The sequence below is a fragment of the Olea europaea genome, chromosome 11 (genome assembly GCF_002742605.1).
Source record: "Olea europaea var. sylvestris chromosome 11, O_europaea_v1, whole genome shotgun sequence".
NCBI classification, from domain to species: Eukaryota; Viridiplantae; Streptophyta; class Magnoliopsida; order Lamiales; family Oleaceae; genus Olea; species Olea europaea.
In genome coordinates, this window is record NC_036247.1 from 4,443,436 (window position 1) to 4,469,570 (window position 26,135).

The 26,135-nt window shown below is 36.0% G+C and overlaps 2 protein-coding genes across 4 annotated transcripts; one reads left to right on the top strand and one right to left on the bottom strand.

The window, feature by feature from the left end:
* The first annotated feature begins 441 nt into the window (after nt 1-441).
* LOC111403055 (KIN14B-interacting protein At4g14310-like) lies at nt 442-4,033 on the top strand. Its single transcript, XM_023031407.1, has 3 exons — nt 442-2,176; nt 2,393-3,003; nt 3,357-4,033. Exons 1-3 carry the CDS (start codon nt 629-631, stop codon nt 3,886-3,888), a joined length of 2,691 nt encoding a protein of 896 aa, XP_022887175.1. The 5' UTR covers nt 442-628; the 3' UTR covers nt 3,889-4,033.
* A 463-nt stretch (nt 4,034-4,496) lies between these two features.
* Nucleotides 4,497-24,538, bottom strand: LOC111403056. 3 transcript variants are annotated; one of them, XM_023031409.1, is made up of 11 exons: nt 24,390-24,538; nt 21,278-22,386; nt 10,927-11,822; nt 10,699-10,836; nt 7,413-7,484; nt 6,560-6,601; nt 6,372-6,461; nt 5,896-6,003; nt 5,690-5,782; nt 5,504-5,583; nt 4,497-5,402 (listed from the first exon to the last, which is right to left on the bottom strand). In XM_023031409.1, the coding sequence occupies exons 2-11, from the start codon at nt 22,344-22,346 to the stop codon at nt 4,586-4,588; spliced, it is 3,405 nt and encodes a 1,134-aa protein (XP_022887177.1). In that variant the 5' UTR covers nt 22,347-22,386; nt 24,390-24,538; the 3' UTR covers nt 4,497-4,585. The 3 variants fall into 3 exon arrangements, with proteins under 3 accessions (XP_022887177.1, XP_022887176.1, XP_022887178.1); XM_023031408.1 differs by having other exon boundaries at nt 6,560-6,610; XM_023031410.1 differs by lacking the exons at nt 21,278-22,386; nt 24,390-24,538 and adding an exon at nt 14,827-14,962 and having other exon boundaries at nt 6,560-6,610; nt 10,927-12,838.
* Nucleotides 24,539-26,135: the final 1,597 nt, after the last annotated feature.

Below are 26,135 nucleotides of genomic sequence, written 5' to 3' on the forward strand. Positions count from 1 at the left end.
AAAAAGAAAAATATTCGATTTATGTGTAATATTATTTTATGAAAGATTATGTGATTAAAAATATGAGGTAAAGAAATAGAATATAATTTGGCTAAAAGTGATAGAAGAGAAATTAGCTCCGGTTAGTCTGGGGACAACTGCGGCGTCGGGGCCACCAATTTCAGAAAATTCTTATTGAAAATAACGTGAAGTGAGGCAAGTGACTAATGATCTAAGCAGAGGGAAGTAGATTGCTAAGCCCCCGTTTGACTCTTATTTTTTTGAAATGAAAATGAGTGTAATTTTTTTAAATGAGTGGTTGAAAAAAAAAAGAAAAATATTCGATTTATGTGTAATATTATTTTATGAAAGATTGTGTGATTAAAAATATGAGAGAAAGAAATAGAATATAATTTGGCTAAAAGTGATAGAAGAGAAATTAGCTCCGGTTAATCTGGGGACAACTGCGGCGTCGGGGCCACCAATTTCAGAAATTTTCAAATTACCAAAACAAATTCATTTCCCGCCTAGAGAAAACCCTAAATTTATTGATCAATAACAGAAAAAATGAAAATCCCTCTTGCTCATTTCTTGATTTCTTCACTACACATTCAAATCTGATTTATTTATTTAATTTTTAAATACGAGAATGTCAACGTCATCGGTTCGCCGGGCAAAAGAGAGCAGCGGAAAGATCGCCGCCACCACCACCACTGCATCCAAACCCTTCAAATCTCTGACCCCAGTTTCCGCAAAATCCATTTCCACCGGGAAGGAGAACTCGAGGCCTACATCACAGCTTCGGGCTGCTACACAGAAACCGGAGATCCGGCCGATGGTCCGGATTGATAAATCTTCAGCCGCCGTGGCGGTGGAGGAGTCGCGTGCCAGAAGGTCCACTTCATCAGTGCCCAAAGGTAGGAGCTCTAGCCCCTCTGATATTACTAGAGGTTTGGGTGATTTGAAGAAAAATTACAGGGTCTCATTGGGCCCACCGCAAAAGAAAGTGAATAAGACTACCGATTTGAATGAAATATTGGTAGAACGCTTAAATCCTGAAAGAAGGTTTCCAAAGGATGTGGAGAAAAACGGGAGAAGTTACGATAAATTGGAGGAACATTACCAATTAAATGGGAAAATTGAGACTAGGGATATGGATCGTAACAATTTGAAAAAAGAGGGATATTTAAGCTCAATTCCAATAAAAAGATCAGATCTTGAGAATTTTGACGTAAAGCCCAATATAGCTTTGGGTGAAAAAGTGAAGGCTTTGGAGGAGATAAAACTGAAATCTTGCATGAGTGGAGTTGAATTAGGGTCGAATTCAAGAGAATTTGGAAGAGTGAATAAAGTGGATAATGTCTCTGGGGATTTGAGAGAGAATGCCATGAATAAGTATCCCAGTAAGCTTCATGAAAAGCTTGCATTTTTGGAAGGGAAGGTGAAAAGGATAGCTTCAGATATAAATAAGACCAAAGATATGTTGGATAAGAATAATCCAGATGCTACAAAGATGATATTGTCAGATATTCAAGAAAAGATATCTGGGATCGAGAAGGCAATGGGTCGTGTTGTTGGTAATGATGGGGATACAACAATGGTATTAATTAAAAATGGTGAAAATGAGCAGGAAAGAAAGTGTGCGGTTGATGTGAAGAGTTCAGTTAAGGGGTTGAACGGTGAAGAATTGGAAGCGAGGTTATTTCCTCATCATAAGTTGATCAGGGAGAGGATTTTATCAAAGACAACATCTGAAGGGTCGGGAAGCCATGAGGTCAATGCAGGAGAATCAAGTAGTGAACAGAATTTGGAGGCAGTAAATGAGAATCTGATTGCATTGGAGTTTTTGGCTAGTTTGAGTAAGGAGGAAAGGAAGGTCCGTAATGAGATTAGTCAGGTTCAAGAAATGGATGATGCCGCCGCTTCTGGCGCACAAACTTCATCTTTGAATTTGTTAAAAGGAAAAGATATTATTGATGACATGTTAATGGCTGATGAAGATCTCAATGAGCTTGACGACGAAGAGAAAGTGCCAACTGTGATAACTGAAGAGGAAGTTGATGACAGTTGCATGTATCAACTGAATGATATCGGACACAAGACCTCCACAGGAGGATGGTTTGTTTCGGAAGGAGAGTCTGTTCTTCTTACTCATGATGACGGTTCATGTTCCTTCTATGATATTGCCAACTGCGAGGTGTGTTGTGTCAATCATATTTTTTTTCCTAATTCCAGGTTTTATTGTACGTTTGATTTTTTGCACTTATCTTTAAACTGATGCTGTCTACTTTTGATAGCAAGTATTGATTTATGTAATTTATATTAGTTACAAAGCATAGTGAATTATGAATCTAAATAGACTAATAATATATCTTTCTTCGGATGTTGTCAATTGCTAATTCGTTCCTTTCAGGAGAAGGCTCAATATACTCCTCCAGCTGGAATCTCGCCAAGCATGTGGAGAGATTGTTGGCTAATCCGAGCCCCTGGTGCAGATGGTTGCTCAGGTAAATATGTTGTGGCTGCATCTGCCGGGAATTCTGTGGGTTCGGGTTTCTGCTCATGGGACTTCTACACAAAAGATGTACGAGCTTTTCACATTGAGAATGATGCTACCCGTGTGAGAACAACCCTTGCTCCCTTATCTAGCAACATTTACAGAAGAAATGCTTCATCTACAGTTATGACTACTGAAAATAGACAATGGTGGTATAATCCTTGTGGACCGCTTATTATATCAGCTGTCAGTTGTCAAAGGATGGTTCAAATTTATGATATTCGTGATGGCGATCAGGTCATGAAATGGGAGTTGCAGAAGCCTGTGATGTCCATGGATTATGCGAGTCCTTTGCATTGGAGAAATAGAGGCAAAGTGGTAATAGCTGAGGCAGAAAGTCTTTCTTTATGGGATGTGAGCTCTCTCAGTTCTCAGGGTTTGCTCTCTGTTTCTTCATCTGGTCGAAAAATTTCCGCTCTTCACATTAATAACTCTGATGCAGAATTTGGTGGAGGAGTTCGGCAGAGGTAATATATATCGAGCGACCTTTTTAGTTATATCATTAATTCGCCAACTGGTCAAGGCATCCCTTCTATTTTCTCTTCAAAAATTGATTTATCTTCCATAGATGCTGACTGCAGATCTCTTCGTTACTTCGAATGTTCTCATGTAGAACTGAAATCCCATAACGCTTGAACGATCATTTCTCATTGAACACTCTGTTTCTCTGAACACTTTAGATGCACAAATTGACATTTTCCTTGATACACATGGTACTAGGGAAACTAGGATTTCTTGATTTGTGCCGAACACGTCCAATTGTCAGTTACTTTAGTAATAACTAAAATCAGGCTCGCTAATTGTTATTTATGTTATGCAGAGTTAGTTCATCTGAAGTGGAAGGAAATGATGGTGTGTTCTGCACTCCAGATTCCATTAATGTACTGGATTTCCGGCATCCATCTGGTATAGGTCTGAAGATACCTAAAGTTGGGGTGAATGTGGAGTCAGTTTTTTCACGTGGAGATTCTATATACATTGGATGCACTAATTTAAGGTCAACTGGAAACAACCAATCCTGCTCCCAGATTCAACAGTTCTCATTGCGCAAACAGAGGCTTTTTAGCACCTACGTGATTCCAGAATCAGATGCTCACTACAATTTCAAGGCATTGACACAAGTTTGGGGAAATTCAAGCCATGTGATGGGAGTTTGTGGACTTGGTCTATTTGTTTTTGACTCTTTGAAGGATGATGGAATGCCTTGTTTTGCAATGGATTATGGCAACACTCAAAACGTGAAAGAAATAATTGGACCAGATGACATGTATTCTCCTTCTTTCGACTGCTCAGCATCTAGAATTCTCCTGATATCAAGGGATCGTCGGGCTCTGTGGAGGTACTTATTGTAATTTTATTCAAAGAGAGAGTTTGTTGTATGGATTGTGCAATGACTTATTGCCGCTGCCACTTCCAGATTATATTTCTTGTTTATTTGTAAGAGATCTCTTTTACATGCTACCAATCTGATCGTATTGTATTATATATTTTGTGCTACGTATTTTGAAAACTAGAGTTGCATTCTTCAAGTGAAGGTAAAAATAATTATTGTCACTCAATATGCTCAAGTTTTGCAATGGATTATGGCAACACTCAAAACGTGAAAGAAATAATTGGACCAGATGACATGTATTCTCCTTCTTTCGACTGCTTAGCATCTAGAATTCTCCTGATATCAAGGGATCGTCGGGCTCTGTGGAGGTACTTATTGTAATTTTATTCAAAGAGAGAGTTTGTTATATGGATTGTGCAATGACTTATTGCCGCTGCCACTTCCAGATTATATTTCTTGTTTATTTGTAAGAGATCTCTTTTACATGCTACCAATCTGATGGTATTGTATTATATATTTTGTGCTACGTATTTTGAAAACTAGAGTTGCATTCTTCAAGTGAAGGTAAAAATAATTATTGTCACTCAATATGCTCATATCATGCAAACTTGCAGCGGCCACAAATAGTAAGCTTTCAAATTTCAGTTGTCATTTATACGGAATGAAAAACTTCGTAGCCATAAACATCTGGATTACATGTTAACAACGAATTTCGCTCACCTGCAAAACCTAATCTGATAAAGATCATGAGCAACATATCCCACTGTCACAGCCCGCCCATCAAATTGTCGTCCGTGTAAGCAATGTGCAGCTATACAAGAAGCTTCAGCCCTTTTATACTCCACGAAAACAGAGCCGGGCTCAAATATATCATCAAGGTCAATTATCGTCTCCTTGTCACCTCTCTCAGAAGCATCCAACTCTTTACCCTCATCGCAGTCCAATTTGAATGCACTGCCCATCTCCGCACTATCTTCCTGTAATTTCAACTCTTCTGTAATAAATGGCTTATTTTCCGTCTCAAGAACCCCAGCAGGCAAAAAATAAGCAATGTTATCACTGCTTTTTGACTTCTCAGTCGAATTATTCTGTTGGTCGGTGAATTCACCAGTAAAGCCACTGGAATTTTTTTCACACGTTGGATCTTGAACTGCCATATCTCGATCATTAGTAGATGAATTACCAGCAAATTTATCATCAGAATGGTTGTTATCAACCATCACAGATTCATTTTTGTCCTCAGGTTCTCCAGAATTGTTTGATGGATTATCTTCATCTTCTTTGTTACCTTCAACAGCAGCTTGAACAGTGTCTTCAGAATCTTGAGGAACGCTTGTAGGCTCTGATCTGTTAAGCTCAGATAATTCATCACTAATACTTTCTCCGAGTATTTCTCTACTATTGATCTTCGTATCAAACTCCATGTGATCATCTATTGTAGGTTTTGTGTTCATTACTTCAGATGCTTCAGTTGTAGTGAAAGTGAGAGACTTTGTGGGCTTCACAATGTTAACAGATTTAACAGTACCAAATCTGCAGCATTAAATAGAAGCAGAAGAGTGATTCTTTATGCGGAAACTACAGTAGTAAGCGGCAGGGTGTCAAAATTTAAAAAATAATTTATCAATGTGAACCTGGCGCACTCTAGCCTTATATCCTCTAATATTTCTTCCTGTTCTGATTCCGACAATGACAAGAGCCCCTCAGAATCCAACTGTAAATTAAAAATTACGAGGATAAGAGGACAATACTAGGTACATATTTAACTTGAGAAACAAAGATATTCAGCAGATAACAAAACCAAAGCTTCGAAGTAATACCACATTTTTCAGCTTCAGAACTTTTGTGGGCTTCTCAAGCAGTGGCTTTGCATGCTCGGGGATCCCATAAAATGGTGGTTTTCCAACAGTTTCCTAGCATTAATATTTTGTTTAGCAAACAATTGAAGACAGATAGAAATTGGAATTAATAATAGATCCTCCACTTCCAATTAAGAGTAAACAAGAAAAGAGAGATGATGAATTACAAATATCAAGGGATCCGGAGTTGCTTGAACTGCAGTTAAAATTTTTCCACCCAAACTCATACCATTAAGTCCGGCACATGCCTTGGGAGTAACTGAATGGTCAACATACTGAAACAATTGAAATAATTAGTCAGGATAAAATTCATACACGCAAATGGGTGAAAATATGCTACCTGAAGACAAATAATACAAAAAGAAAATGAAAATCAGCTGCAACAGATAAGCAGTCCAGTTGCAATACAAGTAAATGCTGATCAATTACTTTCACAATGTTAAGGAGGAAGGAGAGAAGGGGGGGGGGGGGGGGGGGGGATCATACTTAAGTTTTTTTTTTTTTTTTTTCACTTAAAATTACCAAGGTAATGAAACAGAACTCTGTACATAAGATAAGAACTGGAGAAAAAAAAAGACTGCATTGCTTCATATTCTCCAAAATGTTGAAATAAACGATAGCCAATAAATATACTTAGAGATACCTCAATAAATGCACATTGTTCATCAACATCCACAATAAACTCAAAGTGGTATGCTTTCACAGGTCCAAAGACTCCAGCAATCTCCAAAAGCTAAAGCATATGGGTTAAAGTTACTCGCCAGTCATGTAGAGAACAGGACAAAAAAGGAAAACCAAAACCATAAACTACAAATCTCCATGTTACGTTACCATTTCAGAAGAAATAAGTTTTGAAATTCCACCAATAAAGATCTGCAACCACTTGCATAAAAGAGCTAGTTAGAAAGTAAGTGGAGCCAAAAAAAGCAGAGAGTTGTAATAACATATAACACAATAAAACAATTTGCGATACTGCATAACATGTTTCTATTCTTTCGATCTTCTTTGCACACCCATGCAGAATTTCAAAGTGGGTAAACAGACAAACAAATACATAAATAAATAATGGGTACGGATGGGTATAATAACCCAACCCCCCAGATTCATTTGATTTCCAAATTTTTTTACTCTTCTTCAGTAAAACTTTAAAAGTAGGTGCCACTGATTCCATCATTTAGCTTATGTTGTTCTAGCTATCCTTAGTCTGTTGTTTTTCTAAATATTTTGAACAGGGGTTGGACTTTTGTGCTGAAGTAATAGGCTAATAATAGATTAAGCCGTGATACGTGGGCTTAGATATGTAAATTAGGGGCGGGTATCAAAACTACATCAGGAGTAAGTCCAGAAGTTCAGGGCAGGCCCATAATGGACTAAAAAAAAAAAAGAGAGAGAGAAGGAAAAAAGAAAAGAAACAAAGATAATCATGCTAATGAACATGGCAGCTTCAGTTACCCAAACATACCCAAGAACAAAACCAGCTACCAGTAATTTTAACTTCTACATAAGTGGATACATTCTGAAACTGAAAAACAACAATCTATAATATGCTACAAGTAAACAAGAACAGGACAGAGCTATAACCAAAATCTTAAGTGTCAAATAGTATAATACAGAAATTGGGTTTTGCATTGTAGGATAAAATTAAAGGACTACGAGTTTGTCAAGTGATGTTCAAGATGCATACCTTGTGGGGTGAATCTTCTACGGTACCACTAATTGAATCAACTGCACCAACTGATTTGTCAGAATCATGAGTCTGCATGAAAATAGCAACAGTCTGAAAACCTGCTACATGAATAGTAACCACAATATACCTCAGAAACTGAAAATTAGGCAAAGAAAGTACTTTTTCAATAAAAAATAACTGAGACTACATTATTGCCATTGAAACCTCAATCACAGTGACATTGATGCATTGATAAAAAAGAAAGAGAGAACCACTGATTATCAAGAAAAAATTATGACAATCACATGAAGTTGCTCAAACTATAGTTTCAGCTACATGAACTGATGCACTGATAAAACAAAAGGATGCATAAAGGAAACAGAATGTTTTATTTGCATGGCCGGTAAAATTGATGGAAATATCTCACATGCCTGAAGAATAAGACAAGATCTAAAGATTTACATAACATCAGGATTTAAGAATACTGCATGGAAGAGAAGAGCTTATACTGATTAACGAAGTCCCATCACTGCCTTACAACACATCTTATATGTATTGTTTCAAAACTTGTTAAGAGTATACTGATGCAGTCCACCATCTGGTGAAAATAACTTGCCATATATACATGCATTGACTTGCAGCATTGGTAGGTTCTATTTCACCAAAAGAAATCTAAGGGTGTGTTTGATTACATTTATTTTTCATGGAAAATTACATTTATTTTTCATAGAAAATATCAGTTTTCCACCCAAATTCCTACTTGAAGTGTTTGATTGCTATTTTTTTCCATGAAAAACATTTTCCAACTTTTTAAAATATGCCTAATTTTCTTTGTTTTTAAGGAAAATATTTTCCTTGGGTGGAGGTGGTTTTTATTTTCCTCAAAACAAGGAAAACATTTTCTTTTCTATGTTATATTTTCCATGTCAATCAAACACACTCTAAGTGGATGAGTAATTTTTGCACCGAATGAAAAGATCATAACATAGTAGTTATTTTTCCGTGCAGACAGCAAGCAGAGAGCAACATACGCAGCAGCATTATAACAGCAGAAACTTGAGACTTACTAAATTTCATCGAGAAACACAGAATAAATAACACCAAACTGCATTGCAGCAACATTTTTTATTCCACCATGTGATACAGATCAACTGCAAAATTTCAAACCCCCCAACAAAATAACCCACCTGTTTCCTGAACATTATAATGCCTAATATAATTTTTTCCGTTCATTTCATGTAGTAAACATGATCATAGAAGAGGTTACAGGCCTATAATCATAACAGCCAAAGGTTCATCTTGCATGAAACTTAGACCGTCTGCTGCAGCTTTTTCATCCAAAAAACAATCAATTTTTTGACCCTTTTTGGTCAGTTGGAACCCGCATATGAGAGTTGTGGTCAAAAATCACGGCTGCCAACAGTAGAAAAAAGTACAACATTTTTTATTCCACCATGTGATACAGATCAACTGCAAAATTTCAAACCCCCCAACAAAATAACCCACCTGTTTCCTGAACTATAATGCCTAATATAATTTTTTCCGTTCATTTCATGTAGTAAACATGATCATAGAAGAGGTTACAGGCCTATAATCATAACAGCCAAAGGTTCATCTTGCATGAAACTTAGACCGTCTGCTACAGCTTTTTCATCCAAAAAACAATCAATTTTTTGACCCTTTTTGGTCAGTTGGAACCCGCATGTGAGAGTTGTGGTCAAAAATCACGGCTGCCAACAGTAGAAAAAAGCATTTTTTTTGCCCAAAAAATCAGCTCCAGACAAGGGCTTAGATCAAATGTTGTGAAAAGAAATACAAAAACTCAATAACCTGATGATGATTAATATTTCTAGACCAAGTAATGCGTAACTCTATCCTACCCCATGTCACAAATATAAAAGAAACGAATGCTATTTTCAACATTGACATTAGATGAGTTCTCATACAATCTAAGTTCCTGCATCTTTTATGCCCAAACTTTATGAAAATCTATGCTCTGAGATCCTACTGCTTATCATCGTATTAAGGGGTGGGCATGAGTTGGATTGGGTCGATTTTTTCCCAATCCAGACCCAACCCAATATGATCGGTTTGATCTAAAATCAAACCGACTCAACCCAATTAATGGTTTAAACCCAACACAACACAAACCGATCAAGTTTGGGTTGGGTTAGTCGGTTTGGGCTTCGATCCAATTAAAGTTGGATTCGATTTTTTTTTTTGTTGAATTTAGATAAATTTTTAAAATTTTAAATTACTTGAAAACCTCTATTTTTTTTTAATATTTATATAAGGAATTATTCTACAAAATAATCTATAAATAAGTTTAAAATTTAAGAAGCTTAATTTTTTTTGGGATTTATTCATTTCATCATCATGCTCTTAATTTTTACTTTATTATCAAATAATATTTCATTTGTACAAAGTGTTCATGTGAATCAGTCTATATAAGAAACGGACATTTATAAATTATAAGTCCTTCTCATATATTGTGTTTATTTAGTTTTTTTTCATCTTAGATATTAATTATTTTAATTCATCGGGTTGGGTTTTAAATCATAACCCAAACCCAACCCAATCCAACCGAAAATTAATTTTCTACCTAACCTGACCCAACCCAATTGGACTTAAAAACCAACCCAAACAAATCGTTTTGATTTGTGTTGAGCGATTTGAGTTGGGTTTTGCCCAACCCTAATCATATATATTGAGGAAGACCATCATGAATGATTCTCTTTTGCTATATTTTTAGTATTTCTTTACTTGTTGGGAGAGGGTATGATATGGTGGTTAACCATCTCCATGCTCCATGCCAAATATAATAAGTAGGATTGGTCATAGTCAAAGAATTCATCCCACACCAAGAATTTGTGGTGCCAAAACAAAAGAAGCTTGAGCAAAGTTTTGGCCTAAAGAGAAATTATGTTACATTTTGAATAGCTCTCTTACCCTTTCACTCTCACTAGATCAATAGTAAACATTCATATTTCTCTATTCTCTACCTTCTGCATCAAAGCCAAACCGTACAAGATCTTTAATTATGCCATGCCCTTTTCTTGAGGAAACAACAATAGCTTGTGATGTCAAATAACATTACACAATACCTTCCTTGGAATAAATAGGGAAGAAAGGAACTGAACGCAAAATGGCAAAAAAAATTATTTTTAACAAGCCAAAGTGTAATACCAACATGAATATATTTCTGCTTAGCATGTCCCTACTAATTAACAAAAAATACATATGTAACTATTGTGATCAACCATAAGGAAAGAAAAAAGGAAGTTCGCATGGTTATAATTCTTACAGTTACTTCACTGTAGTCTTTGGGGCGTCTGAGTTTAAGAACACTCCCATCAAAGGATTTTCCATCAAAAGAGAGAGCAGCTGAAGCATCCTGAGGAGTTAAAAATTCCAAAAGAGCTTGGCCCTTCTCCTTGTGTATCTGCAGTAATATACAGACTCATTAAATCCTTACACAAGCAGGCATGGCAATTATAGGTAAGGCAGACTAAAAAAATGATTGGATACATACTATACAGCTGATACAAGGATGGGTTCCTTGAATGTGGTAGACGCCCGAAGATAGTAGGAAGTTATTAACACATTCCATTAAAGCTTTCTCAGAAGCTGAAGCAGACAAGTTTTCTACATAGAGCCTTCTCATAGGTCGGGTTGCTTGAGTCAGTTGGATGGATTCAACGACATGAATCTGTGAAGCATGGAAAGAAACACTATCCGGCTTCACCACCTTTGGAGCCACTGGAGTAACACTGGGTAACTCAGTTTTGTTCGATGATACCATTTGGCCTGAAGACAGGGAATTAGGAAAAAGGTAATTGTTGCTTTCTTTTCCAACAGGTGGGAGATCCCACCCAGCAGTTCTCCTCTCTGGAGAGCGACGAGTAGGAGAAGGAGTTTTAGCAGCAGTATCAGTTTTCCTCTTTCTAGGAGAATAACCACCGAGCCCACTGGAAGATCCAGCATTTTGCCCGTAGTGACTACTGGAACCATTACTTAACATCCTATTCCTGTCAACATCAGACTGTGATCTTCCTGATCTGTCTCTTGATGAATGTAGTGATGCTTCTTGTTCTCGAATATCTATAGGTGTATGCTTATGTGTCTTAGGTGAATGCGAAGGAGACCTTTTACCTCTGTCTTTGTCACGATCCCTACTCCGCGATCTACCTGATCTGTCTCGTGATAAATGTAAAGATAATTCTCCTTGATCCAGAGTATCTATTGATGCATGCTTATGTGTCTTAGGTGAACGTGAAGATGACCTTTTACCTCTGTCTCTGTCACGATCCCTACTCCGTGATCTTCCTGATCTATCTGATGCACGCTTACGTGTCTTAGGTGAACGTGAAGATGACCTTTTACCTCTGTCTCTGTCACGATCCCTACTCCGTGATCTTCCTGATCTATCTCGTGATGAATGTAAAGATAATTCTCCTTTTTCCCGAGTATCTTTAGATGTAAGCTTATGTGTCTTAGGTGAATGCGAAGGAGACCTTCTGCCTCTTCCTATGCCACGCTCTACACTCCGCGACCGTCTCCTTTTTGGCCTTGACTCTTCATGGTGTATTCGTGTTGCATCCTTGTATTTTCTTTCCAGATGATGTTCTCTACCAGTGTCTCTAAGTTTATCTTCATCTTCATTACGGTGTTTCCTTTTGCTTTTATTTTCATTTTCAGATTTTCCTCTACTTCTGTCAGCATATATATCAGGTCCCATCATATCTCTTCCATGTCTTTTCACAGGTTCATTCTCAGAATCATTGCTCATACGATAGTCATGTTTTCTATTGAATTGGACCTGTCTATCCTCGATGTTAACTTGACGTTCACGCTCTCTATCTTTTTCTGATTTTCCTTCAATTCTTTCAGCTAATCTGTCCTTCCTGACCGAATTTCTCGATCGCATCTTATCAGATTCATTTTCATTATCGCCAATTGACCAACCATCCTTTTTTCCTTTTCCGTGAGAATGTCTCTCAGTTTTCCTGCTTACATTTTTTACCACTTTAGATTTTGATTTTGGGTTTTCCTTATCTTTATCCATGAATAAGTTCTCTTCTTTAATCTCCCTTTCTCGAGAACTTATATTTTGTGGATCATTTAAAGCATTTTTCAAACCACTGGATAAAGCATCCTCATGCCTGTGCCTACACAATTCTGAATTTTCAGAAGCCTTCTCAATATTCTTTTTTGCTAATGCACTATCCATTCCCCCTGGATCATCTTTAACTTTCTCAGCAATCTCTTCCTTGTTTTTTCTTCTAAGCAATATCTCATCAAAACTAAAAGGTCTTGTCCTCGCTGAAGTGCCCTCCAAGCAATTATCCTGGGATAGTTCAACAATGTTTCCATATCCCTCTTTGTGCTGATTGGATCTCCCCATAGCACTCAGTTTAATCTTCTTTAGGTCTAGAGTTCCAGTCCTGCAGTGTGCCAATGAGTTCAGAAGGAAATTAGGAAAAGGATAGGATGGGATGCCACATAGGTTGGATTCAGAAATCACATCATCATTATAAGCCTTCCAAGAAATTACTGCATCTGAGACAAATGTGTGTGTGTGTGTGTCAAAAAGAAATATTTGAAGACAATAAACAACAGCAACTTTCAATGAATCTAAGTTCTACTGCGACGTCGTAGTTGTTAACCACCCGAATGTACCAATGTTCAGCCGTTAAGAATCATAAGCTTTCTAATTATCCTCTTGTGCACGTCCTTATAATGTATAGTGTTTGTGTTTCCAACAAAAGGTTTATTCTTTGTTGTATATTTCCATTAACTGTTAGACAAGGAGAGACACTTCAAAAATTTCTACCAATATAGGATAATATCCAATAAAGGCATCAACTATGTAGACATAAGCTAATGAAGCTTGAAGTCCTTGAGGCTGTTTGAGCACATTCGTAATCAAAACAAGATTCTCACAGGACTCTACAACAAATCCAAAATCCTTGAAGTTATCCCTTTTGCCAGAATAATAGGATTCAGTCTTGTACTACGAGAGTCAAATCCCTCAACAGTGTCTAACTATTCTTCCTCTACATTGCCCACAAGTGGCACTGAGGCATTTAAAACAATCCACATCTATTGGGAAAATATAATTATAAGTGATAGCAAGAAGCAACAGAAATATGGCTTATATAGTATTGACATGTTTCCTTACTTCGACTTAACCAATCCAACTTTAATAATGATTAATTAGCTAGACTTTTTTCTCACATGTTAGTGTAATTAAATAGATGTTGTTTTCAACTTATGAGAAGAAACAACAGAAGATAAAAACAGCTTAGACCTACTGACACCATTGACAACCTTGAATTGTGATATCATAAAATTAAAGCATATCAAGTTGTCCGCTAATTATCCTTCAGCTAACAGATGTTGATGCGATTTTGAATAGACCACACACTTAGACTGTTAGACCTTTTAATTAACCCTTATGATTAAAATAAGAAAAGGCTCTCGTTCGTAAGTGATATAACCCCGGTGAACATGTTAGAAGGAGTAATGTGGCCTATCAAAACTAACATTGCATATTTGCAATTGCTAAGGATTTTAGTTTTCATTCTTCTAGCAAAAGCCAGTAGTAGCAATGAAGCTTTTCGAGCGGATGATATATATATATATAAAACTCAAATAATCCACATCAAATTTATTGCAAATAGGCTTTGTTGTTGTTGATTACATAAGCATATAGATTGCACCATCAAAGCACTCTCACCTCTCCAAGCAGATTTAAAAAGTCATATAGTTACATAAACATATGTAGTGCATTTTTATGTTTAGCAAAGGGATCTTGATCTAGAAATAATCATTTTGGCACAAATTGAAGCACCAAGGCATGAAGGCAACCAAGGAAGCGAAGGCACTGCAGTGCAAGAATTCATACATCATGAAGACACCATAAGTAAAAAGACGCCCTGAAAGGACATTTCAGATTTTTTATTCTTCCTAACAATGTGCTTATTAGTTTCTTTTATTTTTATTTTTTTTAGTCAACCAGACCATTGATAATCTTCAACTGTATTATAAAATTACAGCTCCGCTTGGATTTGGAACTGTGAAGTACTTCTCAATCTCAGAATGGACAAGGATTAGTTTGGTGGCATGAAATGTTAGAAATGATACATATCCAATTGTCCGTGAAAAACAATCCAGAGAACCACAATCAAATTACTTTTTATTAATCTATTTACCACTTATATCACGGAACCACAATACTGGCTGTAACTAAAAGAAAACCGTAAACAACCGCATCAAAAACTCAAGAGAAATGTTGTCGAGAAAATCACAGTTGCCAGAGGAAGATTATCATCAAGAACAACAATTTTAAAATATATATATATATATTTTGAAATCAAACCATTCGCAATAATCAGATCGAGTGCGATTACATAAAAAAATCTGACACTACCTTCCAAGTTTGCTGTTGAAGAAGTCGAGTAGAAATCACTGCAACACGAGATAAATTAGTGCCAAGGGTGATGAAGACGTCCCTTTATCCCCCTCCTTCACCCTAAATTGTTCTCCAGTAATTAATACAAAGGAAAAAAACCCTTATCTCTCTCTGTTTGTAGAGTCGGATTTTCAAGTAAGATGATTGGGTTGTAGCCCAACCCGAAATTTAGGCCCAAAAAACTCCTTTACTGCACAAAATTGGCCCCTTTTAAAATCATCACATTATTGCTAGGGTAAAATTCACAATTAAGGTATTAAGTATGGATAATACAATTTTCATGTCTAAAGTTTTGAAAATGTAAAAATCAGGTTTTTATTTATTAAATAAATAGATTTTATTAATTGAAAATAATAAGATCACATATATACCATTAATGATCACATGTTCATAATTATAAGTTACAAACTTGTTTATTGGTCACGTATTATCAAATTAACTAGTCACAAATTATTTCGAGATCACGAATGAAAATTTTTACAGGTCATGATTTATTTAATTAATTATAGATGAAAAAATTATAAGTCACAGTTTATTAATCAATCACATGTTTTTGAATTTGTTGGTCACAATTATCAAATTTTAAGTTCATAGTTAAATAATTGGTCACACGTAATGAAAGAGTTGGTCACAGGGAATCAAACAATCAGTCACAGGTCAAATAATTGGTCACATTACATACCACCACCACCACCACCCTCACCCTCACCCCGTCGCCGCCGACACTACCACCACTGCTAGTTCCACTAACAACAATAACCACCCAATTTCCCCGACACAACCAAAACACCACCACCACCACCACTCCCTCAACCAAAAAAACATCACCATTCCTACTTGCACCACCACCAGCATGTCCACTACCCCAACACCGCACAACCACCACTCCATTACCACCACCACGATAGCATCAACACTGCCAGAGGTACCACACACATTACCACCAACACCACTACACATACAACCATAGGCAGATCACATAGACTCGCCTCTAAATCCACGGTATCCATCGCACCACCATCAACATTGTCCACCACCACCAACACCTCACCTGCGACTGTTAGCGTTCAATGTCTGGCAACAGATTGCAACCAGTCACGATTCTTGCAACAATCGCCACTCAACGTTATGCAAAAACTGGTCGCCATATTTGATCTGAAAAGTGGGGGCAGTGATTCTTCTCCGTTCGTGAGAGGAGTGTCGCTGCACCATCAAAACTGAGGAGGTTTCTTCCAAGGCTCGCCTCCGTCGTTATCGTCGTCACTGTCGTGAATCGCCGCCAATGATTGCGACAGTGGTGTTTCAAGATAGAGAGAAGGGAGAGTATGAAGACGGTAGAGAGAGAAAACATAACGTAAAATTAGGGTTGGGAAAATTGAATTGAAAGAAATTAGTATTTAAATTATTAAATCAAACCTGATTTTTGCATAATGAAACTTAAGCCATGATTTTTGAATTGTGATGTTTAAATCCTTGGATTTGTGTAATTTCCACTTATTGCTAATCCATTTTGTAATTTTCGACCAAAAATTTTGTTGAAGTGAGAATCGGACCCGCCCCGTCATCATGAAATATGGTAAGAATGTCAAATTACTATGTAATAACTCATTATGAGGACAGGTCACAGAATTCGAATTAATATTAACTGTAAGAATTAGTGGATTAAAAATTCATATGGCCATTAAACTTTGTACAGTATTTTTATTGACCTTTAGAATTTTAAAAGTTTTTTAGATTATCATCGAACTTATCAAATTGTTATATCATTGACCATTAAATTTTAAAAAACTTATCAATCATTATCTTATTAAATATTAAACTTTAATTTCTCGGATGATCAATGAATTTATGAAATAACTATCCCATTTACTGTTAGAAAATTTGATGTACTCCGTGACAAAGCAAACAAAAACGTAGATATGACATATTATTGTTGTTAGTTGATGACAAATTAGTTAAATTGTGCTTCAATACATTAAAAGCGCTTATAGAAAATGATTGAATTTTAACATTTGTCTTTATCTATATTTTTATTTAATATTATTTTTTAATTGTTTTTTCCCTTTAATCGCATTTTTATAGACACATTTTTCGCTTATTTGTCATCAACTAGCGATAATAGTGTGCCGTGTCGACGTTTTCATTTGTCTCGTCTGTAAATCCGTTTAATCTTTTAATGGCAAGTTATTGAGTGATAAATTATGAAATGATGATTTGATAAGTTTGATGATCATTCTAAAAACTTATAAAGTTTATTAATTAATGGAATAGCGATAATAAGTTCAGTGACCATCCGAAAACCTTTCAAAGTTTAATGGTCAATAAAATAATTATACAAAGTTCAATGGCCTTTCAAATTTTTAACTTGTAACGAATACTTTATTTGTCAATTGGATGGGCGAATTAACGATTTGTTGTACCCCAAAAGGAGCTCAATATTTATTTATTCATATCTGATCCCATTTAAATAGCGTGTTTTAATTATTCAATATACATAATAAAATAATGATGATGTGTGCTGAATATTCTATATTACAGAGTACTAGAACCTTTAAGCACATTTACAAGTGTTTATAAACTATTTAAATTATAAATGGATACATTTCTATCGAGTATCCAAGCTGCAACATTATAGTTTTCCGGCAATTATTTATAATTATGATGGTCACCGGTCATTATTCCCTTTTAAAAGCAAGAGCCCCAAACAATCCATGAAGGGCAAATAACTCATTGTACTATACGTCTTGAATTGCTAGGATATCTAATCGCATTCACTCCAATTAATGTCATTTAACTCGAGTAGTGTTAACAATAGTCTATACAACAACCGGGTGGTTCTACTGGTACATTTAGAGTCTGTTTGTCGCCCATTATGAGAAAAATTATAAAATTTTGAATAGTATTTTTCAAAGAATGTATGGTTAAAATTTAAATAAACTTTATTGATTTGTGTATAGAATATCTTATGGTGCGAATGTGTGATGAAAAATATTACTGTAACAAACAATTTAATTTGTCAAATGAGGACAAACAAGGGCTTAATATTATTTCTTTTGGTGCAACAACTTTGAAGACGGTAGCATTTGAAGTCAACACAACCGTGCACCTCCTATACAGGTGGTTCATTTTAACATAATCTTATTTATAGGAATATAATCATCAATGATCATATCACTCAACTAATAAAACTATCGCATTAAACGATAGGCTAAATTATAAGCATGAACATGAAATCCATTGGACCTATCATTTAATGTTGTCTAAATGTAATAAGGGTCATCGAGATGACAAATAGAATTCATTTATTAAGGGTCTATTTGGTATGATTTTTAAGACCCGAAAGTTTTTTTGGATTTGTTTGGTTAAATTTATGAAAGTGTTTCTACCAGTCAAAAGTGCTTTTAGAGGAAGCTGGATCAATGTAACTTTCTCTAAAAGCACTTTCAAAATAGGAAATTATTTAAAAAACTCTTACATAAGAAGCAAAAGCAAAAATGCATATCAAACAAGCATTGCAAGCCCTAAAACAATTCATCCATCAATTGTGCTACACGTTGAGGATGAAAAACAGGCTCAAAAATAGGGGTGACCACGCGATTGGATAGTTTGAAAAATGAAAACAAATACTCCTAACTATTTGTCGCCACCTCAGTCTATCTCCTCCTTCCTTGTTTTTAACCCTAGCTAATTGACTTTATACTTCATCCATAAGCCAGTCACAGGTGCAAATAGCATAAAGAAATGTAAGCAATAATCGTTGAAAAAAGCAACCCCAAAATTTTGGGACCAAAAGCAGTTGGTGTTGACCATTAACTAAGCCCTTGTTTGGTGGTCATTATTTTAAAAATAATAATAATAATAATGCTTTGAATATCAATTTTTAGGAGAATGTGTGGTAAAAAAAATGGATTCATATGTAAAATATTTTATTATCTGAATGTGATTGAAAATGAGCAGAAAAAAGTTTGAAAATAATGATTGTCAGAGAGGGCTAAGTTTACACCATCAGACACGTCAGCATTTAGGTGAAAATTACGAAATTAGAAAGAGTGATAAGTTTTGAGATCAAATTAAAGTACAGCCACCAAACTACCTACCTAAGAGATCTAAAGAGATTTAAGTAAAAGTACAATCACTGCAAATGGAATTAACCCTTCCCATGATAGCTCCAATTACTTAGTATCATTCGGGTCGGTTTGGGTCGGGTTGGTCGGTTTGGGGTTCGGCCCAATTAAAATTGGATCCGATTATTTTCTTTTTTTTTTTGTTGAATTTAGATAAATTTTTAAAATTTTAAATTACTTGAAAACCTCTATTTTTTTTAATATTTATATAAGGAATTATACTACAAAATAATCTATAAATAAGTTTAAAATTTAAGAAGCTTAATTTTTTTTTTTTTAAATTTTTTTGGGATTTATTCATTTCATCGTCATGCTCTTAATTTTTACTTTATTATCAAATAATATTTCATTTGTACAAAGTGTTCATATGAATCAGTCTATATAAGAAATGGACATTTATAAATTATAAGTCCTTCTCATATATTGTGTTTATTTAGTTTTTTTTCATCTTAGATATTAATTATTTTAATTCATCGGGTTGGGTTCGGGTCAAGTTGGGTTTTAAATCATAACCCAAACCCAACCCAATCCAACCGAAAATTAATTTTCTACCTAACCTGACCCAACCCAATTGGACTTAAAAACCAACCCAAACAAATCGTTTTGATTTGTGTTGAGCGATTTGAGTTGGGTTTTGCCCAACCCTAATCATATATATTGAGGTAGACCATCATGAATGATTCTCTTTTGCTATATTTTTAGTATTTCTTTACTTGTTGGGAGAGGGTATGATATGGTGGTTAACCATCTCCATGCTCCATGCCAAATATAATAATTAGGATTGGTCATAGTCAAAGAATTCATCCCACACCAAGAATTTGTGGTGCCAAAACAAAAGAAGCTTGAGCAAAGTTTTGGCCTAAAGAGAAATTATGTTACATTTTGAATAGCTCTCTTACCCTTTCACTCTCACTAGATCAATAGTAAACATTCATATTTCTCTATTCTCTACCTTCTGCATCAAAGCCAAACCGTACAAGATCTTTAATTATGCCATGCCCTTTTCTTGAGGAAACAACAATAGCTTGTGATGTCAAATAACATTACACAATACCTTCCTTGGAATAAATAGGGAAGAAAGGAACTGAACGCAAAATGGCAAAAAAATTTATTTTTAACAAGCCAAAGTGTAATACCAACATGAATATATTTCTGCTTAGCATGTCCCTACTAATTAACAAAAAATACATATGTAACTATTGTGATCAACCATAAGGGAAGAAAAAAGGAAGTTCGCATGGTTATAATTCTTACAGTTACTTCACTGTAGTCTTTGGGGCGTCTGAGTTTAAGAACACTCCCATCAAAGGATTTTCCATCAAAAGAGAGAGCAGCTGAAGCATCCTGAGGAGTTAAAAATTCCAAAAGAGCTTGGCCCTTCTCCTTGTGTATCTGCAGTAATATACAGACTCATTAAATCCTTACACAAGCAGGCATGGCAATTATAGGTAAGGCAGACTAAAAAAATGATTGGATACATACTATACAGCTGATACAAGGATGGGTTCCTTGAATGTGGTAGACGCCCGAAGATAGTAGGAAGTTATTAACACATTCCATTAAAGCTTTCTCAGAAGCTGAAGCAGACAAGTTTTCTACATAGAGCCTTCTCATAGGTCGGGTTGCTTGAGTCAGTTGGATGGATTCAACGACATGAATCTGTGAAGCATGGAAAGAAACACTATCCGGCTTCACCACCTTTGGAGCCACTGGAGTAACACTGGGTAACTCAGTTTTGTTCGATGATACCATTTGGCCTGAAGACAGGGAATTAGGAAAAAGGTAATTGTTGCTTTCTTTTCCAACAGGTGGGAGATCCCACCCAGCAGTTCTCCTCTCTGGAGAGCGGCGAGTAGGAGAAGGAGTTTTAGCAGCAGTATCAGTTTTCCTCTTTCTAGGAGAATAACCACCGAGCCCACTGGAAGATCCAGCATTTTGCCCGTAGTGACTACTGGAACCATTACTTAACATCCTATTCCAGTCAACATCAGACTGTGATCTTCCTGATCTGTCTCTTGATGAATGTAGTGATGCTTCTTGTTCTCGAATATCTATAGGTGTATGCTTATGTGTATTAGGTGAATGCGAAGGAGACCTTTTACCTCTGTCTTTGTCACGATCCCTACTCCGCGATCTACCTGATCTGTCTCGTGATAAATGTAAAGATAATTCTCCTTGATCCAGAGTATCTATTGATGCATGCTTATGTGTCTTAGGTGAACGTGAAGATGACCTTTTACCTCTGTCTCTGTCACGATCCCTACTCCGTGATCTTCCTGATCTATCTGATGCACGCTTACGTGTCTTAGGTGAACATGAAGATGACCTTTTACCTCTGTCTCTGTCACGATCCCTACTCCGTGATCTTCTTGATCTATCTCGTGATGAATGTAAAGATAATTCTCCTTTTTCCCGAGTATCTTTAGATGTAAGCTTATGTGTCTTAGGTGAATGCGAAGGAGACCTTCTGCCTCTTCCTATGCCACGCTCTACACTCCGCGACCGTCTCCTTTTTGGCCTTGACTCTTCATGGTGGATTCGTGTTGCATCCTTGTATTTTCTTTCCAGATGATGTTCTCTACCAGTGTCTCTAAGTTTATCTTCATCTTCATTACGGTGTTTCCTTTTGCTTTTATTTTCATTTTCAAATTTTCCTCTACTTCTGTCAGCATATATATCAGGTCCCATCATATCTCTTCCATGTCTTTTCACAGGTTCATTCTCAGAATCATTGCTCATACGATAGTCATGTTTTCTATTGAATTGGACCTGTCTATCCTCGATGTTAACTTGACGTTCACGCTCTCTATCTTTTTCTGATTTTCCTTCAATTCTTTCAGCTAATCTGTCCTTCCTGACCGAATTTCTCGATCGCATCTTATCAGATTCATTTTCATTATCGCCAATTGACCAACCATCCTTTTTTCCTTTTCCGTGAGAATGTCTCTCAGTTTTCCTGCTTATATTTTTTACCACTTTAGATTTTGATTTTGGGTTTTCCTTATCTTTATCCATGAATAAGTTCTCTTCTTTAATCTCCCTTTCTCGAGAACTTATATTTTGTGGATCATTTAAAGCATTTTTCAAACCACTGGATAAAGCATCCTCATGCCTGTGCCTACACAATTCTGAATTTTCAGAAGCCTTCTCAATATTCTTTTTTGCTAATGCACTATCCATTCCCCCTGGATCATCTTTAACTTTCTCAGCAATCTCTTCCTTGTTTTTTCTTCTAAGCAATATCTCATCAAAACTAAAAGGTCTTGTCCTCGCTGAAGTGCCCTCCAAGCAATTATCCTGGGATAGTTCAACAATGTTTCCATATCCCTCTTTGTGCTGATTGGATCTCCCCATAGCACTCAGTTTAATCTTCTTTAGGTCTAGAGTTCCAGTCCTGCAGTGTGCCAATGAGTTCAGAAGGAAATTAGGAAAAGGATAGGATGGGATGCCACATAGGTTGGATTCAGAAATCACATCATCATTATAAGCCTTCCAAGAAATTACTGCATCTGAGACAAATGTGTGTGTGTGTGTGTCAAAAAGAAATATTTGAAGACAATAAACAACAGCAACTTTCAATGAATCTAAGTTCTACTGCGACGTCGTAGTTGTTAACCACCCGAATGTACCAATGTTCAGCAGTTAAGAATCATAAGCTTTCTAATTATCCTCTTGTGCACGTCCTTATAATGTATAGTGTTTGTGTTTCCAACAAAAGGTTTATTCTTTGTTGTATATTTCCATTAACTGTTAGACAAGGAGAGACACTTCAAAAATTTCTACCAATATAGGATAATATCCAATAAAGGCATCAACTATGTAGCCATAAGCTAATGAAGCTTGAAGTCCTTGAGGCTGTTTGAGCACATTCGTAATCAAAACAAGATTCTCACAGGACTCTACAACAAATCCAAAATCCTTGAAGTTATCCCTTTTGCCAGAATAATAGGATTCAGTCGTGTACTACGAGAGTCAAATCCCTCAACAGTGTCTAACTATTCTTCCTCTACATTGCCCACAAGTGGCACTGAGGCATTTAAAACAATCCACCTCTATTGGGAAAATATAATTATAAGTGATAGCAAGAAGCAACAGAAATATGGCTTATATAGTATTGACATGTTTCCTTACTTCGACTTAACCAACCCAACTTTAATAATGATTAATTAGCTAGACTTTTTTCTCACATGTTAGTGTAATTAAATAGATGTTGTTTTCAACTTATGAGAAGAAACAACAGAAGATAAAAACAGCTTAGACCTACTGACACCATTGACAACCTTGAATTGTGATATCATAAAATTAAAGCATATCAAGTTGTCCGCTAATTATCCTTCAGCTAACAGATGTTGATGCGATTTTGAATAGACCACACACTTAGACTGTTAGACCTTTTAATTAACCCTTATGATTAAAATAAGAAAAGGCTCTCGTTCGTAAGTGATATAACCCCGGTGAACATGTTAGAAGGAGTAATGTGGCCTATCAAAACTAACATTGCATATTTGCAATTGCTAAGGATTTTAGTTTTCATTCTTCTAGCAAAAGCCAGCAGTAGCAATGAAGCTTTTCGAGCGGATGATATATATATATATATATATATATATAAAACTCAAATAATCCACATCAAATTTATTGCAAATAGGCTTTGTTGTTGTTGATTACATAAGCATATAGATTGCACCATCAAAGCACTCTCACCTCTCCAAGCAGATTTAAAAAGTCATATAGTTACATAAACATATGTAGTGCATTTTTATGTTTAGCAAAGGGATCTTGATCTAGAAATAATCATTTTGGCACAAATTGAAGCACCAAGGCATGAAGGCAACCAAGGAAGCGAAGGCACTGCAGTGCAAGAATTCATACATCATGAAGACACCATAAGTAAAAAGACGCCCTGAAAGGACATTTCAGATTTTTTATTCTTCCTAACAATGTGCTTATTAGTTTCTTTTATTTTTATTTTTTTTAGTCAACCAGACCATTGATAATCTTCAACTGTATTATAAAATTACAGCTCCGCTTGGATTTGGAACTGTGAAGTACTTCTCAATCTCAGAATGGACAAGGATTAGTTTGGTGGCATGAAATGTTAGAAATGATACATATCCAATTGTCCGTGAAAAACAATCCAGAGAACGACAATCAAATTACTTTTTATTAATCTATTTACCACTTATATCACGGAACCACAATACTGGCTGTAACTAAAAGAAAACCGTAAACAACCGCATCAAAAACTCAAGAGAAATGTTGTCGAGAAAAATCACAGTTGCCAGAGGAAGATTATCATCAAGAACAACAATTTTAAAATATATATATATATATATTTTGAAATCAAACCATTCGCAATAATCAGATCGAGTGCGATTACATAAAAAAATCTGACACTACCTTCCAAGTTTGCTGTTGAAGAAGTCGAGTAGAAATCACTGCAACACGAGATAAATTAGTGCCAAGGGTGATGAATACGTCCCTTTATCCCCCTCCTTCACCCTAAATTGTTCTCCACTAATTACTACGAAGGAAAAAAACCCTTATCTCTCTCTGTTTGTAGAGTCGGATTTTCAAGTAAGATGATTGGGTTGTAGCCCAACCCGAAATTTAGGCCCAAAAAACTCCTTTACTGCACAAAATTGGCCCCTTTTAAAATCATCACATTATTGCTAGGGTAAAATTCACAATTAAGGTATTAAGTATGGATAAGACAATTTTCATGTCTAAAGTTTTGAAAATGTAAAAATCAGGTTTTCATTTATTAAATAAATAGATTTTATTAATTGAAAATAATAAGATCACGTATATACCATTAATGATCACATGTTCATAATTATAGGTTACAAACTTGTTTATTGGTCACGTATTATCAAATTAACTAGTCACAAATTATTTCGAGGTCACGAATGAAAATTTTTACAGGTCATGATTTATTTAATTAATTATAGATGAAAAAATTATAAGTCACAGTTTATTAATCAATCACATGTTTTTGAATTTGTTGATCACAATTATCAAATTTTAAGTTCATAGTTAAATAATTGGTCACACGTAATGAAAGAGTTGGTCACAGGGAATCAAACAATCAGTCACAGGTCAAATAATTGGTCACATTACATACCACCAACACCCTCACCCTCACCCCGTCGCCGCCGACACTACCACCACTGCTAGTTCCACTAACAACAATAACCACCCAATTTCCCCGACACAACCAAAACACCACCACTCCCTCAACCAAAAAAACATCACCATTCCTACTTGCACCACCACCAGCATGTCCACTACCCCAACACCGCACAACCACCACTCCATTACCACCACCACGATAGCATCAACACTGCCAGAAGTACCACACACATTACCACCAACACCACCACACATACAACCACAGGCAGATCACATAGACTCGCCTCTAAATCCACGGTATCCATCGCACCACCATCAACATTGTCCACCACCACCAACACCTTACCTGCGACTGTTAGCGTTCAATGTCCGGCAACATATTGCAACCAGTCACGATTCTTGCAACAATCGCCACTCAACGTTATGCAAAAACTGGTCGCCATATTTGATCTGAAAAGTGGGGGCAGTGATTCTTCTCCGTTCGTGAGAGGAGTGTCGCTGCACCATCAAAACTGAGGAGGTTTCTTCCAAGGCTCGCCTCCGTCGTTATCGTCGTCACTGTCGTGAATCGCCGCCAATGATTGCGACAGTGGTGTTTCAAGATAGAGAGATGGGAGAGTATGAAGACGGTAGAGAGAGAAAACATAACGTAAAATTAGGGTTGGGAAAATTGAATTGAGAGAAATTAGTATTTAAATTATTAAATCAAACCTGATTTTTGCATAATGAAACTTAAGCCATGATTTTTGAATTGTGATGTTTAAACTCTTGGATTTGTGTAATTTCCACTTATTGCTAATCCATTTTGTAATTTTCAAACAAAAATTTTGTTGAAGTGAGAATCGGACCCGCCCCGTCATCATGAAATATGGTAAGAATGTCAAATTACTATGTAATAACTCATTATGATGAGGACACGTCACAGAATTCGAATATTTATTAATTGTAAGAATTAGTGGGTTAAAAATTCATATGGCCATTAAACTTTGTACAATATTTTTATTGACCTTTAGA